The sequence below is a fragment of the Colobus angolensis genome, unplaced genomic scaffold, assembly GCF_000951035.1.
Source record: "Colobus angolensis palliatus isolate OR3802 unplaced genomic scaffold, Cang.pa_1.0 Scaffold337, whole genome shotgun sequence".
In the NCBI taxonomy this organism is placed as follows: Eukaryota; Metazoa; Chordata; class Mammalia; order Primates; family Cercopithecidae; genus Colobus; species Colobus angolensis.
Genome location: NW_012116677.1, coordinates 287,884 through 304,833, shown reverse-complemented (window position 1 = coordinate 304,833; position 16,950 = coordinate 287,884). Strand labels below are relative to the sequence as shown.

The window sequence follows — 16,950 nt, the reverse complement described above, 5'->3', positions numbered from 1 at the left end:
CGCATTTATCTCAGTGAGCAGAGGATAACTTTGAAAAGAATTAGGGGCAGGTTTGCCCTAAGCAGTTCACAGCTGCTTTTTCCCTTTAGTGATTATGGGGGCCCAACATATTTTCCTTTCACACTTCCATGCCTATTGGGGGTGCTCAGAAGTCCTTATACTGCTCTTGCACCAGACTGGAGTAAAAGAAACTTTCAGTGGCTGCCTAAAGTCCAACTGGCCACCTGTCCCAGCTCTGCCTAGGCAATAGTGCCTGAGCTCTTCTGTTCTTGCCTCCCCTTTTCCTACCTGGCACTTCCTCAGGGCTTATTACCTTTCTCTCCGGTATCTGTACTAATTCCTTTCCTCAGACTCTCCTTCCCTCGAGCCTGAAGGATGCTTTTCTGTGCCAGGACGCATGGGCACCTCTTGTCTCTACCCTGTGTTCTGTATAACTAAGTGCCTAAGCTTTTGTAACCCAAAAGCTACGATAAAACTTTCTTTGCTTTCTGCGGTTCTCTTTTATTTCCAAGGCAGTGTTAACAACCTATTCAATGGAGAGAAATGGCAAAAAGAGAATGGAGGGTGATAAAATACCAAGGAGAAATGTGGGTTAATAAACATGAACCATCAAAACAAAACACAAAATCCTGTGTAGTAGGTGGAATGAACATGTATTTTTGCTTCTGTAATGTGTGTGTGTGTAGTATGTATATATTGTCGCATACACACATGCATGTATGTTACAATTAACACATTTGAAAATTTGTCATTTGAAATTTGTCACTGAGACTGTTCCACATTCTAGGTTTGCTTCCTTTTAATTGGAGTTATAATAAGTGATAATTCCAGCAGATAAGCTATTCTGCTGGAATATATACATCTAATGAGTGTTTCCTCAAAAATATTCACCTCAGCCTGCTATATATCTTTTCCACTAATATTGCCATAGCCCCAAACATTTCCCAAGTTTTTTTGGAATTGTTCTTGTTTTATAAACCATGAGCTGAAAATGTCCGTAGTAAGTTACTTTTTCATTAAACCCAGCTTTATTCCCCACCCTTTCCCACCTCATTGATAAAAATATAGCTCCACTTGATCCATTTGCCTCTAAACCAACCTTAACTTTTGATTAGTTATGAACCTGTTGTATAGAAGCAGTAAGCCAAAATTTTTCCTCCTTTAAAACCATTTAAATGAAATTCCAAAAAACGCTGAAGTTGATTTTTAAACAAAAGCTCAAAAATTGTTTTAATGACTGTATCACTGATACAAATGTATAATTGCCAAAGTGATTACTCTGAAGCAAGCTTTTATTTGAATGAATACATGTTGGTAGCTTCCTTTGGAACAATAGTTCTCAACTTGGGAGGATTTTGCCCCACAGGGGACTTTTGTCAATTTCTGGAAATATTTTTGATCGTCTCAGCTGGGTAGGACTTGTTCCTGGCACTTGTGGATGGAAGCCAGGACTACAATAATCAGGACACTTCCCCACAACTAAGAATTGTCTGCCCCCAAATATCAATACTGTCGAGGTTGACAAATCCTGCTTTAAACAAGTAATTATAGTCATCCCTCATGTTTTGATATACTTCAGAACTTCTGGTCACTTTCCTTCAGCCTCACGGCCTCTTTGAGATTTTGTTTCTGCTAAAGTATAAAGGGTAGGGACAAGACTGGGGAACCAGTTCCAGTGAGAAAACAGATGAGGAAGGGAATACTAGGAAATGTGTAGAGTAGTATCTAGGTGGAAGTTTCCCTAGCAACCTTTGAATGCTGACTAAGAAGTTTATTTCTTATCTCAGGGATTTTTCCTGCCTAAGATGGTAGGAGTAGAAACTTGGGGCCTCTGATTTTCTAGGGTCATAATCCAGAGAGAGACTGTCTGTGCAATACTGTTACCGCACACGGGTCTTTGTTCTTAGAGCTCCCAAGGTAGTGGCAAGGGCTCCCAAGATGGCAGCAAGCCTTTTGTTCTCTGACCTGGGGTTCTTGGCCTCACGGATTCCAAGGAATGGCACCTTGGGCCATGCGGTGAGTGTTATAGCTCTTTTAGAAGTCATGAGTCACAGAAGAGAACCATGGAACCTAGCGACTAATGTTCAGCTTGGTTAGGATGAACCTGGGCATTTAACCGTGCAGGAACAATGGCAAGCCTTTAGCCCGATGGGGAGTGGCAATGGGCGCCTCACTGGATGAGAAGCACAGCGACACCCTGCGGGATCCGTAGGGGTGGAAGTCAGCAGCCGGTCGGCAATGTCAGCGTTCAGCAGTGGTGGATGGCGAGCGAAAGCTCAGCTCAAGCTGGAACAAACACAGACCAGAAGAGAGTGCAGTTGCAAGATTTAGTAGAGTGAAAACAGAGCTCCCATACAATGGGAGGGGACCCAAAGGGGTTGCCGCTCCCAGCTCCAGTGCCTGGGTTTATATCCCGATCATTGTCCCTCCTCCTGTGCTCTCAGGCGATATATGATTTGACTGTTTCTTTACCTCCTGCTTTTAGCCTAATTTGTATTTTAGTGAGCTCTCTTTACTACCTGATTGGTCGGGTGTGAGCTGAGTTACAAGCCCCATGTTTAAAGGTGGGTGTGGTCACCTTCCCCAGCTAGGCTAGGAATTCTTAGTTGGCCCAGGAAATCCAGCTAATCCTGTCTCTCAATACCTTCCTCTCGGAGAGGCTTTTACCACCTTGTGGGCTGTGATCCCACTGCCCCATTCTGACTCACATCTGGACTTCCCTGTCCCTATCTACTCAGTCACATTTAGCTGCCTTTGCCTTTTTATTCTCCACACTGCTCTTGCTCAACAGTTTCTGCATTTGAAGGCATGTTCTGATCCGTTCTTTATTAAGCGTTTGTTACTTCTGCGGAATAGCTTGATTTGCCCTGTACCCTTCTCCTCCCTTACTGTGTGCAAGGGTAAAGTTTCAAATACCCCACCCCACATATGAGACCAGACATAGCTTTCCATAGGAAGGTTAGCTGTTTGGTTTTTACCTGTAGTCTGTAGTTCCACCACAGAGTTCCATCCCTGTGTTGGTACCTTCCTGCAATTCATTTCAGTGTGTGGTCCCTTGAGCAGCATCTGTGGCTAGCCAGTTTTATTCTTCCAGGTTTGTCCCTGGTATCTGATTCCCAAAGCAGAGATCGGTGGGGAGGCCAGATCTTCCCAAACTTCAAAAGAGAAAGAGAAAACCATATGGCTCTGTTCCTGGATTAAAAGCATGCCCTAGAAAATCATATGCTGGTTCTACCACTCCTTTCCCTCAGGTACAGTGTCTCCAATGTCTGTTGCATAATTAGAATAAATCTATACATTTGAAAGTTCACCTGGAAATGGTTGGCCATGATTTCTGGGCTCTTGTCTGGTACTTCCCACTGCAAGCACCTCTGAGGTCCCATCCTCATCTGAGTGAATTCCAGCAAGATGCTCTCCCAGAGTTCTGCCTTCTGATCACTGTTGAAATAGACCTGAGCAAAAAGGACAAAGTGAGGAGGTGCCCAAGCACACTGTGTATGTTCTGGTGTTAGGTCTACATCATGCTAACGTAGGCAGCTTGTGGCTCTGAGTAGTCTCCAGGTAGGTTGTCCTATGGGAAGGGATTTCTGCTCTACAAAGAAGGTACATTTCTCACGTTTGAACCTGGCATCTTTAATTTGGGTCTAAAGAGGCAAATTAGTCACTTCTTTACCAAATGACTGAGTTGTCACGTGATACTATCAAAATCAAGGAGCAGTATTCATGGAGCAGTTGCAGGCGAGGGGAATGAAACACCAGCACCAGGACTCAAGAGTGAGCTCCTGTTTACTCTACTCCTGCCACACATTTTTCAGGCCTTTGGAGGCAGGCTGAGCTCTGACTGTGAGCCTTAGCTATTTCCCTGAAGTACCTCTCTTGTTTCTTCCACCCTTAACGGAGGGGTGGTGATTTTTCTACTGCCTTATAATGTAACGTAGCCCCAAATTCTGGGCCACTGCTTGCTTGTGATTACCTTCCTCTCAACCTCTCAATGTCATCATTGCTGACCTCTGATCTCTAACAACTGCTAAAAATATAGTCAGGTAGTGTTATGGTACAATACCTTTTTTTTAAGTCTACTTTCTTTTTCACCATCATGGGCCCCAGGACTTGGATATTGTATGCAGCTAGCACCTCTTCATTGTAGTCTTACAAGTAGATCATTTCAGACAAGTCCTCCAAGAGTCCTCCCAGAAAAAGGACAAGGATCTCTTGCTTCTGTCCTCTGCTGCTCACTTTGTAGGAGGTCTACATCCCCTTAGCAGCAGGATAAGATATTACCCTGGTTTAGAGTTTTAAGTCTCTGCTTCGTTTCTTGGGTATCAGAAGTCTGTCAGATTAAAGCTCTTGAACTTTGATGTTTCCAGGGCTCTGTGGATGCTACCCCCAAACCCAAATCTAGTTTTCCTCTACTTGATTTTACTGTAAGCAGCAACATGTCATCCTGGTATTTGGTGCCTGCTAGCTTAGGGCAGTGTTGAGCTAGCACTTTGAAGATGCTGGAGTTCAGTCTCGTGAGTCCATTTTTCTCCCCATGGCTTTCAGGTCTGAGCAAAAAAATCGTAGCAAGATTATCCTATTCATGAATTACCACTTTTCCTTTGAGAAATTGCAATCTAATGATCATGTTACCCCCAAATATGAGATGAGTTTCTGAACCTCTGTGGCATAACACCAACCTCTTTAACTACTGCATTGAGAGGTACAGTGGGTGCTTGTCCAAGAACAACCTGAACATCAAAGCTCCCTGCGACTCACCATGAAGGGCCTCCCAGTCCTCAAACCCTTGATAGTATCTCTTCAGTCTTCTCATAATAGCTCAAGCAATTAACCAACTCCTTGCTCCAGCTCTCTGTTCCATGAAAAGTTTGTGTGGGCCATGTTTAGGCTGTGGGGCACCTCCACTAAACTTAGGCCAGGGATGGTCAGATCTGGGATGAGTCAGGGATGCCTCAAGGGGATAGAGGCATCCCTGACTCAAGGGATTGAGCCTCATACATCATTTTTAGGATCTTCCTTCTTGTGCTTAATAGTCTGGTGAGCTTCATTCATACAAGAGCCTTAATTTTTAAGCCACTGCCAGATCTGAGCTTCTTTGCCATCAGATATTCTAAATTGCCTTTTCAGGTCCTAGTTCTGCTAACTAAAGGATATCTCTATTACCTATACACCTATACCACATGGAGCAAATTGCTCCCCCTGCTTTCTTTTTAGAGATGGGGTCTTGCTGTGTTGCCCAGGCTCAAGCAATCCTCCCACCTCGGCCTCTCGTATAGCTGGAACTACAGGCACATGCCACCATGCCAGGCTTGCCTCCTATCTTTATGTGCCCATTGTCTAGCTATCAAGTGCCCATGATGAATCATGGTAAAAGAAGGCAAAGATATGTCTGGGTCTAGTCTAGGGATATCACTATACTTGCAGTATAATTCAGTTGTTAACAGTTTTCTAGATCAGTCAGTCCCTACAATGGAACACTGGCATCCAGTCCATCACTATCAGCTCATAACGAAATTCTCAGTAGTTTGTATTCCCTTCCAACAAGGTAAGGGGATCAGGTTTTTCTGTCATGCCCCATCCCTGTGCAATTGTGGATGTTCCTTCTTTTCTGGTGGGCCCACAAATGTTAGACTATGGACAGGAAAACAGGTTATCTACAAGCAGTAGATTAGTGAGAGAGGAGTCTGCACTCCAAAAAGCTATGGTTACTGGATCTTTTTCATACCTCTGTAGTCCTTCATCTCCTGCTGGCTTTGATAACATCTACTCCTGCCTCATCCAGTTTGGGTTCTTCCTCTCTCTGCCTTTCCTCCTTCCTTCGTCTCAGTCTTGTGTAGTTTTTGGGATTGGAGAAACCAGCTTTCTTGGCTGCCTGTGAATATTTCTGACCTGCATTAGAGTGTGGTTTCTTTGAATCTTTGTGCTTTGGTGAGGACTGGGGAGGGGAAAATGGCCTATGTGGAGCTAGTGAAAGAAGAAGAGGAAAAAATCGCACAGAAACAGAATAATACTTTGAAATGTAACCCTGCCACATGGCTTGTAAAACTAGAATATTTCACTCTGATTCTGAATAACTTAATGAACATTATTTCAGTACTTTAATTTTGAGAATAATGGGTCAAGGGCTGGTATATCTGTGGTTAAGATGAAGGGGAAATGTAGCTTTTTGTGTGGTCTAAAACACTCATACTAAGACAACTGGAAGACCCAAAGGGAAGAATCATGCAATCTGTTATATGGTGGCTCTTAAAATAAAAGTAGTAGAGTTTTTTCTAGATTTGTTCCATAAACTGCCATTTAACTGTACCAGGAAATGAGATGGCCAGGTATTTTCCAATTAAATTGGCACAACTTAAAATATATATATTTTAGATTTAGGGGGTACATGTGCAGGTTTCTTACAAGGGTATATAGTGTGTGGTGCTGAGATTTGGGCTTCTATTACCCTTGTCACCCATATAGTGAACATAGTACCCATAGGAAGTTTTACAGACTGCGTCCTCCTCTCTCCTTTCCTCTTCCTCCCCCACCTTTTTGAAGTCTCCAGTGTCTAATCTTTATGTCTGTATGTACCCATAAATTGGCACAACTTCTCTCTCTAAATGATAAATGACTGATTTTGGCTGGGTGCAGTTGCTCACACCTGTAATCCTAGCACTTTGGGAGGTTGAGGCAGGTGGACTGCTTGAGCCCAAGGAGTTTGAGACTAGCCTAAGCAACGTAGTGAAACCCGTCTCTACAAAAAATAAAACAATTAGCCAGGTATGGTGGCACTCTTTGGTAGTCACAGCTACTTGGGAGACTGAGACAAGAGGATCTCTTGAGCCTGAGCGGTTGAGGCTGCATTGATCCAAGCTCTCTCAAGTGCACTCCAGCCTGGGTGACAGAACCAGACCCTGTCTCAGAAAAAAAAAGGAAAAAGAAAAAAAAAAAAACCCTAAAGCTAAAACAAAAGGATGAGTTTGATTGAACGCTCATTCTTAAAAATCAGATTCTGTGCTTACAAACTTTACAAATATATATTATTTAATGTGGCCCTCAAAACAACTCTATGAGTTAGTTTCTTTTATCTTGGTGGATAATGAATGGAATTCCCATTTTACAGGTTAAGAAATTGAGCTGTAATTTTGCTGGAGTCACACAGCTATTAAATGGTGGGACTGAAAAACCAAGATAGTTGTGAGCCCAGAGCCCCTGCTCACAGCCCCACATTACATCTTTGCTATAGAGATGAGAGATGATTTTTTAGGAAACTAAGAGTCCAGGCTGACTCTGGCAAGACCCTGGCATCACCACAGCCAGTCTTGAGTCTGAACTCAGCTGAGATGACTGGGTGTATCAACACAGAGGCCATGCTGACATGACTTCCTGGACTTGGAGAAATCCTCTGGAGAGGACGGACTCTTAAAGAATTTAGAGGAAATTTCTATTTTGGGTGTATATGCATATGTGTATTTATTTATGGGTTTTTAAATAGGAATGTTCCAGTAAAGGTACAACTGATTTTATTCTTTATTTTTAGATAGGTAAAATATCCATATGAGCCACAAAACAACAATATAAAATCTTTCTTCTATTCCTTCAGCCCAGTTTATACCCCGTTCCCTTTTTCATGTCTACCTCTTAAGAATTCCTTTTATACAACTTTCAGTAAATGTAAAATTATATTCATATGCCTTTTCTCCTTTTATATACAAGGTTATCATTTTAAAATTTTGTACTTTCTTTGCTTTTTTCTTTTCTTTCTTTTTCTTTTTCTTTTTCTTTTTTTTTTTTTTTGAGGTAGTGTCTCGCTCTTGTCGCCCAGGCTAGGGTGCAGTGGCGCAAACTTGGTTCACTGCAACCTCTGCCTCCCAGGTTCAAGTGATTCCCCTGCCTCAGCCTCCCGAGTAGCTGGAATTACAGGCGCCTGCCACCATGCCTGGCTTATTTCTGTATTTTTATAGAGACAGGATTTCACCATGTTGGCCAGGCTAGTCTCGAACTCCTGACCTCAGATGATCTGCCCACCTTAGCCTCCCAAAGTGCTGGGATTACAGACGTGAGCCACCGTGCCCAGCTCTTTGCTTTTTCAGATAGTAATTTATCTTGGAAATATTTCCATATCAGCACTTGGAGAGATTCTTCTTTCTTATTTACAATGTCATAATATTTCATGGTGTTAAATCTATTATCATTTATTAACCACCTCTCTATTAGTAGATATTTGGGTTGTTTCCAGTCTTTTGCTCTTACTGACGCAATGAATAAACTTGCATATATGCCACTCTGAATATGTGTATGTATTTCTACAGGATAAGTTTCTAGAAGTAGAAATGCTGTGTTAAAAGTATGCATTTGTAATTTTGACTGATAATGGCAAATTATCCGCAATAAGAGTTATACTAATTTGTACTTCCACTAGTAATGCATGAAGTGAGAGAATTTCCCACACTCCTGCCAACACAGCTAATGGTTGTTTGGATTTTGGCCCATTTGATAAAAAATGTTTGGATTTTGGCTTATTCAATAGATAAAAAATATTGCAGATTATTTAAATATGATTAATTAAGCAACTTTTCATATTTTTAAGTGCCACTTGTATTTCCTTTTCTATGAACTTTGCCCATTTCCTCTTAAGGTCTTTTATCAATTTCTAGAAACTCATCATATATTAGGGAAAGTAGTCCTTGTCTATGATATGAATTAAGCATATTTTTTACTGTTTGCCATTTATTTATGATTAAACTTGTTAGCCTTCTCTTATGTCTTCTGAATTTTAGATCTTAGTAAGGCCTTTCCCACTACAAGGTTGTACAAGTCTTCTGCTGTGTCATCTAGTGATTTCATAGTTCTGTTTTTCTTACTTAAATATTTGCTTTACTTGGAGTTTATCTTGGTTTATATTATTATTATTAGTAGTAGTAGTAGTAGTAGTAGTATTACTATTATTATTTCGAGACAGAGTCTTGCTCTGTCACCCAGGCTGGAGTGCAGTGGCACAATCTGGGCTCACTGCAAGCTCCGCCACCCGGGTTCACGCCATTCTCCTGCCTCAGCCTCCCGAGTAGCTTGAACTACAGGCACCTGCCACCACGCCCGGCTAATTTTTTGTATTTTTAGTAGAGATGGGGTTTCACTGTGTTAGCCAGGATGGTCTCGATCTCCTGACCTTGTGATCTGCCCACCTCGGCTTCCCAAAGTGCTGGGATTACAGGCTTGAGCCAACACGCCCGGCCTTGGTTTATATTATAACACTTGGATTGAACCTTTTTGTCTTAGATGGCTGTCCAGGTGTACCACATCATGTAGTGAATAATGCCTGGTAATTCAATCCCCAGTCATTGGAGATACCACCTTTATCATATTCCATATGCCATATATAATTTTATCTATACTTATATAAATAAAATGGCTTTACTTTAGACTCCTAGAGGAAAGTCTGAATTTTCTTGTGGGAACCCTAGAGGATTTTTTTTTTTAAGACCGAGTCTCATTCTGTCGCCCAGGCTGGACCAGGCTGGAGTGCAGTGGCACAATCTGCTCACTGCAGCCTCTGCCTCCTGGGTTCAAGCAATTCTCCTGCCTCAGTCTCCTGAGTACCTGGGATTACAGGCACCCATCACCATGCCTGGCTAGTTTTTGTGTTTTTAGTAGAGACGGGGTTTCACCATGTTGGTCAGGCTGGTCTCCAACTCCTGACATCAGGTGATCTGCCTGCCTCAGTCTCCCAAAGTGCTGAGATTACAGGTGTGAGCCACCACACCCGGCCGATTTTTTTAAATCGTGGTAAAATATTATTTTTATGTTTTATATATATTTCAATTTAAATGGTTACTACTTTAACCATTTTTAAGGGTGAAGTTCCGTGGCATTAAGTGCATTTACATTGTTGTGCAACCATCACCACCATCATCTCTAGGACTTTTTCATGTTCCCATCACTTGGCTTTGAATCAAATATACCAGTAATTTTTTGACATACCATTCATTTGTAAGGTAAGTCCTGATTTTAGAGATACTAAAATATGGTAAAATATACATCTTGGGTGTATTTTAGTTACTAAAATATTTAGTTACTGAAATATAGTTCTCAATTTTCAAGTGTATTTAGTTTCTGAACATTCTAATCTATTACATTCATTTTTCTCTCCATGTGCCAGTGCCACACTGTCTTAATTATTGCAGATTTACAATATCTTTTAATACATAATAAGGCTAGTTTCTCCTCACTGGTCTTCTTTTTCAGATTTCTTTCTCCAGTTATTCTTGTGTATCTGTCTAGATAAACTAAGCAGCCTTTCCTTGGCTCTTATAGACCTTCCTTTCCCTCTTTCTGTCTCTATTCTACTTAAATTATAAAAATTTTCATGTAGATGACCTTATGAGGCCTGCAGATAAGCTCTAAGTCTAGGATCAGCTTATCTTCTCTGAAAGTTTGTGTATCTCTTGACTTTCTTCTCCTGGGTTTCTGCTTTAGCTTTGCCACTTCAAGTGCAGTCCATTCCTGATCTATATTGTCAGCATAAAAGGGAGCTGCTCCTATGAAAGTTCTTAGACTCATTTACTGCTTTGAGTCTTGTACATAGAATATTAGTCTTTTTCAGTGAAGTTAGCAGTGTCTCTAGAAGGATAGAAAAGCTGAAATGTTTGCAACTGCATCAGGGTTTAAAGTAATTTACTAATGCATTTGCCTTCAGTGGGAGTTTGTTGTCTTGCCAGTTATTCATATTAAATTTTTAGCATTTTAAATAATGTATTACTATAAGCTTGACTTTATTTGCATTTATAGATCATAAACTCATTTCTATTTTATTTTACTGAAGAACCCATTAAAAGAGCCAGTAAATCCAGTGGAAAATGGCCTTCAGTGATCTTACATCGAGGACTGTGCATCTTTATAATAATTGGATCAAAGATGCTGGTGAGTAGCCACATTTCCTAATTGAGGTTCATCCTTCCTTTTTATGTCAGATTCTCATATTTACTAGGATTTCATTGGAACAAAATGAGAGACTTTGCAACTTAACAGTCCCTTATTACTAGTTAACGAAGAGGAAGTGTACGGGTTTCATTACAGATATGTATAAAGATGGAGCTACACAGATGTTCATTACAATGTTTACAGTAATGAAAATAGCCTAGATATCCAGTGAAAGGAACTGATCAATAAATGATGGCTCATTCTAACTGAGTAGCCATTAAAAGTGATTTTGGAGGGACAGTGCTCTTCGGCTTGATTCTTCCCTAATGCTCCTGAGGGAAATTACAGTTACTGCCAACTCTTTTTTTTTCTTCTTCTTTTTTTTTTTTTGAGACAGAGTGTCGCTGTGTCGTGCGGTGGCACAATCTCGGCTTACTGCAAGCTCCTCCTCCCGGGTTCAGGCCATTCTGCTTCAGCCTCCCGAGTAGCTGGGATTACAGGCGCCCACCACCACGCCCGGCTAAATTTTTGTATTTTTAGTAGAGACAGGGTTTCACTGTGTTAGGATGGTCTCGATCTCTTGACCTCGTGATCTGCCCGCCTCGGCCTCCCAAAGTGCTGGGATTACAGGCGTGAGCCACAGCGCTCGGCCACTGCCAACTCTTTTGAATGAAAGAGTTGCAGCCCCCAGGAACCTGTCAGAGTGAACAGGGAACAGAAAAACCAGGGAATGACTGCCTGGGACACCCCTGAGTGATTCTGATATGCCTGCATTTTACCATTGCCCATTTGTTTTACAAGTCAGTGTTTCAAAAGAACATTAATGCCATAGCAAGAAGTCTGAAATATATTAAATGAAACAGGTTATCTCTGGGTAGTAGGATTATGGGTATTTTTTTATTTCCTTATCTATATTTGTCTACATATTTTAAAATCACAACAAATATGTTGTGTTGCTTTTATAAGAATTTTTTGAAGTTTTAGAAGCAGAACAAAAGTAAAATTTCAAAAAGAAAGAATCAGAGCATCTTACAGCTGAGATGGATCTTAGATATCACTGAAGCTTATGCCTCATTTTACAGTTGAAGAAATGTGACCTCAAAGTCATGGTTAGTTGATGGCAGAAAAGACTAGAACCTATGTGTTCTGATTATTAGTTGTAGTATTATGGTATTTAACATTTGAGTTTATTTTTGAGATACTGAGCTATGCATACTCACCAACATCACTACTTTAGGTTGATTCTTACCTATCAACTAGAAATTGCAAGTCTACCAAATTCAGGAAGGAAATGCACCACCTCTTGGCACCTACCACAGTTGAAATTATATTCAAATTTACAATGATTTCAGCAAAGATACCCTGTTTCATGGTTTGCAGCTTTCTCAGTAGCTGCTAAAAACCAAATTTATTTCACTAAATATGTTCCCAACAGTTTTTCCTTTGAGGAACGCCAGGGCTCTTTGTAAGTATCTCATAGATAGAGAAGCTTCACTCTGGTAGGGGATACATAGTGACTGTGCCAATCTTTTCTTCTTAGTTTTTTTTTCTTAGTTTTCCAATATATGCAAGGATACAGAGAGCATTCAAGTTTCTTTAGGAGTCATCCTTCTCTGAGGGTTTACAGTAGTTCTCATAAAGTCAGTATTAATTTAAATACTGATATTTTCATTGCTTTTTAAAGAGAGATGTGCCTTGTTACCTGAACTCTCACTATTTGAACTTAGGAATCAAGTAAATTTGGGTATGGTTTTTGAAATAGAGTTATTTGGAAGAACAGATCTCTTGCTATCCAATTCTTGACAGTCATTATGCCAAATACAAGAATCCGAGACTCAAATAATCAACATGCTAACTTAAGAGCCCAATAGATGTAGATAATGATAAATATCTATGTAGTCCTAGAAGTTAAAAATGCCTTAATATGAACTTCTTTAGAATTCCACTTCCACTTTTATCCTTGGATCAACTCCTTAATTTTTATTAGGAATACCTACATTGAAATTGCTGAGTAAAATTAGATTAGATGTGGAGTGGAGGCCTGAAAACAGCATTGCAAACGGTGCAGGGAAGATGAGGGGAGAGAGGCAGGGAGAAGGCAAGGAATACCTGTATTTGAAGTTATGCTTATTTGAAGACTTGGGAGGGGAAAGAGGGTACAGGGATGTGGAGTGAGAATACCTAGATTTAAGGTCTGACACTGCTATAGCCCAGCTGGATGATCTTGAACATGTTATTTATTGGCTGTGAGTCTTTGTTTCTTTATTAGCAAAACGTAAGTGAGAATAGCATCTACCACCTACCAGGTAACATACATGAAAGTGCTCTGCTATTTCGGAAGTATCCCAACATAAATAGTGGTGCTGGTTGTTACAGATGATAGATTTCATCTGAAAATACTCTTCATATAACATATACTTAAAAATTGTTTTCATTACATTATTTTTTCCCAGGCATGGTCTAAAAGGGTTAAAATATTTTGTTTTGAGATATACAGCTTTATGGAAATCCTGTCAGGTGTAACAGGAAAGTTTTTGCCTTCTACTTAGTGTAATATTGGTCTCTGAGATCCATTAGTAATCATTTCTGGCCATCTTAGTCCAGTTTTAGTTTGCTTACCCTGGAAATGTCTGAACTTATGATCAAGGGCCAAGAATTTCAAGTGTATTCTTGGCTTTAGCCCTAACCCTGAGTGGCCTAAGGAAACTTACTGATATTCATTGGTTTTCTGATTGCTAGAGAAGTAGTGGTCATGCATAGTTATTTCATGTGGAAAAATTCCACAGCTACAGAATAAAAAATGATTTAATTAATACTTAGCTATAAGAGGATTTATTTGGATTCTTAGATGTGAAATGTGAGATTTTGAAATAATTCTATAGTAGCATTTTGGATTATAGAGAAATGAAAAAGTTTTTAATGTTTAAAATACAGCTTTCCTTGTATTTGATTAGAAATGATGACTTTTCAGACTTAATCATGATCCTTTTTTGCAAGAAGATGGAGTATGAGTAAGATTGCTGCCATTCTGAAACTTTAGTACTTCAAAAAGTACTTAAGGTACATGTTTGCTTTTCCTTCCAGCTTCTTCATTTCATTGGTACTTGGTATCTTAAAGATGTACTGTTTGTACATCTACTTAAGATGTAAGTACATGCTACTTAAGAAGAGAACACTCTCTTAGAAGCACTTGATGGAAAAGCTCATTAATATTCTATGTATGTGGCATTCTACTTTCCCTATGCTCTCTCCCTGGGACACTCTTAGAAAAGAATTATTAAGCAAGTGATAAATCAGAACTTCGGTAATCATTGGGATATAGACTGTCAGACAGCCTTCCCATCCTCTGCTTCTATCATGGCTCTACTCATGACACTTAAACCAAATCTGATGCTGAAAAGAAGGTGCATGAAACATCCCCCACCCCATTAGCCTTTTTTTTCTGGGGAAGAGAGAGCACCTCATGCCTAAATCTAACTTTTTCAACTTATGTAATGATACAGGGAACATTCAAGTTTCTTCAGGGGGTCATCCTTTTCTGAAGGTTTATAGTAGTTCTCATAAATTCAGTATTTAACTTCAATACTAATATTTTCATTGCTTTTCAAATAGAAGTGTGCCTTGCTACCTGAACTCTCATTATTTGAGCTTAGGAACCACAGTTTTTTTGAAATAGAGCTGTTTTGAAGAACAGATCCCCTGCTATCCAAATGTTGCTATTCACTATCCCAAATGGGATCATAGATGGAGTCAGAATTAACTTTAACTGTCAGCCAGCAGGTACATTGATACTCCCTGTAACATGCCCACTACCTTACATGGAAGTGGACTCTATTCAGAAAGGTATAATTGTTGCTAAGAGAGACGGCCAGAAAAGTGAACAATGGCCAGAGTCATGGGTGTCATCCTAATGATTTTGTATTTTATTTGCTCAGTCAGGGAGAGTTAATTTAAGCAATTTCATTTGCTCAGTAAGGGAGAGCTAATTTAATGAAAGGAAGAATTTAAGGACAACTTGATTTTTAGAAAATGAATTTGACAATTGCATGGAAGACTAGTTTAGCAGATTGGATCAGGAGGCAGTGAAACCATATAAAAGATTATTGAAGAATACCCAGTGAGGGGTGCTGTAGCCCTAAATACAGGTGAGGAAACTTGGTCTCACACCAGACCCCTAGCTCTTAACAATGACAGCTCATCACAGTTACCAATTAACAAATTGTTGACTGCTGACAAATTATAATCACATATATTTATGGGGTACAAAGTGATGTTGTGATATATGTATCCAATGTAAAATGATTAAATCAATCTAAATAGCATGTGCATCACTTTAAATACTTATCTTTTTGTGGTGAAAACATTTGAAATTTACTTTTTACAATTTTGAAATACACATTATTATTAGCTCTAGTTATGCTGTGCAATAAATCTCAAAAAGATATTTCTTCTGTTGAACTGAAACTTTGTACCCTTTGATCAACATCTCCCTATTCCCCCAACCCCCTGGCCTCTGGTAACCACCATTCTACTCTGCTTATATAAATGTGATTATTTTAGACTTCTTTATAAGTGATAACATGTCTTGTCTTTCTGTGCCTGGTTTATCTTACTTAGCATAATGTCTTCCAAGTTCATCCACATTGTCACAAAGTATAGGATTTTCTTTTTGAAGGCTGAATAATTGTCCATTGGTTATTTCTCTCTATATATCTACAGGTCTGTAACTCAGAAAGGCATAACTTTAGATTGACAGATATCACATTTTCTTTATCCATTCACCCACTGATGGACACTTAGGTTGATTCCACATCTTGGCTATTATGAATAATGCTGCAGTGAACATGAGAGTGCAGATATCCCTTCAATATGCTGATTTCATTTCCTTTGGATATATATCTGGAAGTGAGATTGCAGGATCATATGGTAATTCTATTTTTAGTTTTTTATAGAACCTTCCTGTAGCTTTCCTTATAGGTATAGTAATTTACAGTCCCACCAACATTGTCCAAGGGTTCTCTTTTCTCCACATCCTTGCCAACGCTTGTTATCTTTTTTCTTTTTGATAACAGACATTCTTACAGGTGTAAGGTTATATCTCTTTGTTTTTTTAATTTGCATTTTCCTGATAATTAGTGATGTTGAGAATTATTTTCATCTATCCGTTGGCCATTTGTCATCTTTTGAGAAATGTCTATTCAGGTCCTTTGCCCATTTAAAAAAATGATGCATAGAAACCACGTCCTAGGATTCTGATTCAATTGGACCGAGATTGCTTTTTGCAATTTGACTTTTAAATACTGCAGAGGCAATTTGGCTGTGCTAACAGAATTGAGATCTGCTGTAATAACAGTAGCAAGCATATTGAGTATTTAGGCTCTTTACATATAATAACTCAATCAATCCTCTGTGAAATACATGCCTTTTAATGCCAAATTTGCAGATGAGGAAACTAAATACAAAGAAGGTGAGTCAATTGCCCAAGGTGACATAGTGAGCCAGTGGGAGAACCAGGATCAGAATGCAAACTATCTGACTCCAGAGTTTTGCTGAAATAGAATTTCTAAAGCTTGGTATTTTGTTTTATTATTTGCTTTGAAAATATCCAATTAAATTAATCAGTGTTTCCCATAATTATTTTTAATCTGTAGAACTTGAAAGTCACATACAGTGTGTGCTGAAAATATTAAATTACAGGAAAAGTTATTTATATTAAAATTATTTTGTTCTGCTTCCTGAGCCAGCCCAGCATGGTTTTCCTGGCTTGTTTTCTTTCTACTGCTACCAGAGGAAGAACAGAGAAATGATGTCATTTGATTTTTCCCCCTCCTGAGTCAATGAAAGAATAAAATAAAATATATCTCTAATTCAGCAATTGTTTTACTGACATTTAAGCTAGTTTCTAACCATATGTGATGACTGTTAATAATAGAATCATTTGAAATTGTTTATAAGGCAAAAGAAAGAACAAAAGTCAACTAAACTCTCACCATGCACAGGTGGTGGTGTAACGTCTTTTCAGAGGTCTTCTTTTGGTATTTTTTTTTT

General features: G+C 39.4%; 1 protein-coding gene across 3 annotated transcripts in view; it reads left to right on the top strand.

The window, feature by feature from the left end:
• ELOVL7 (ELOVL fatty acid elongase 7) overlaps positions 1-16,950 on the top strand; it is a 97,953-nt gene that overhangs the window by 53,508 nt on the left and 27,495 nt on the right. For 2 of the 3 annotated variants that reach the window (XM_011952196.1, XM_011952198.1), the window contains one exon: positions 10,805-10,902. In XM_011952196.1, the coding sequence (XP_011807586.1) occupies positions 10,839-10,902 (64 nt within the window). In that variant the 5' untranslated portion in view covers positions 10,805-10,838. Of the gene's footprint in view, positions 1-10,804; positions 10,903-12,139; positions 12,368-13,986; positions 14,121-16,950 lie in introns of all 3 variants that reach the window. The other variant, XM_011952197.1, reaches the window with a different exon arrangement.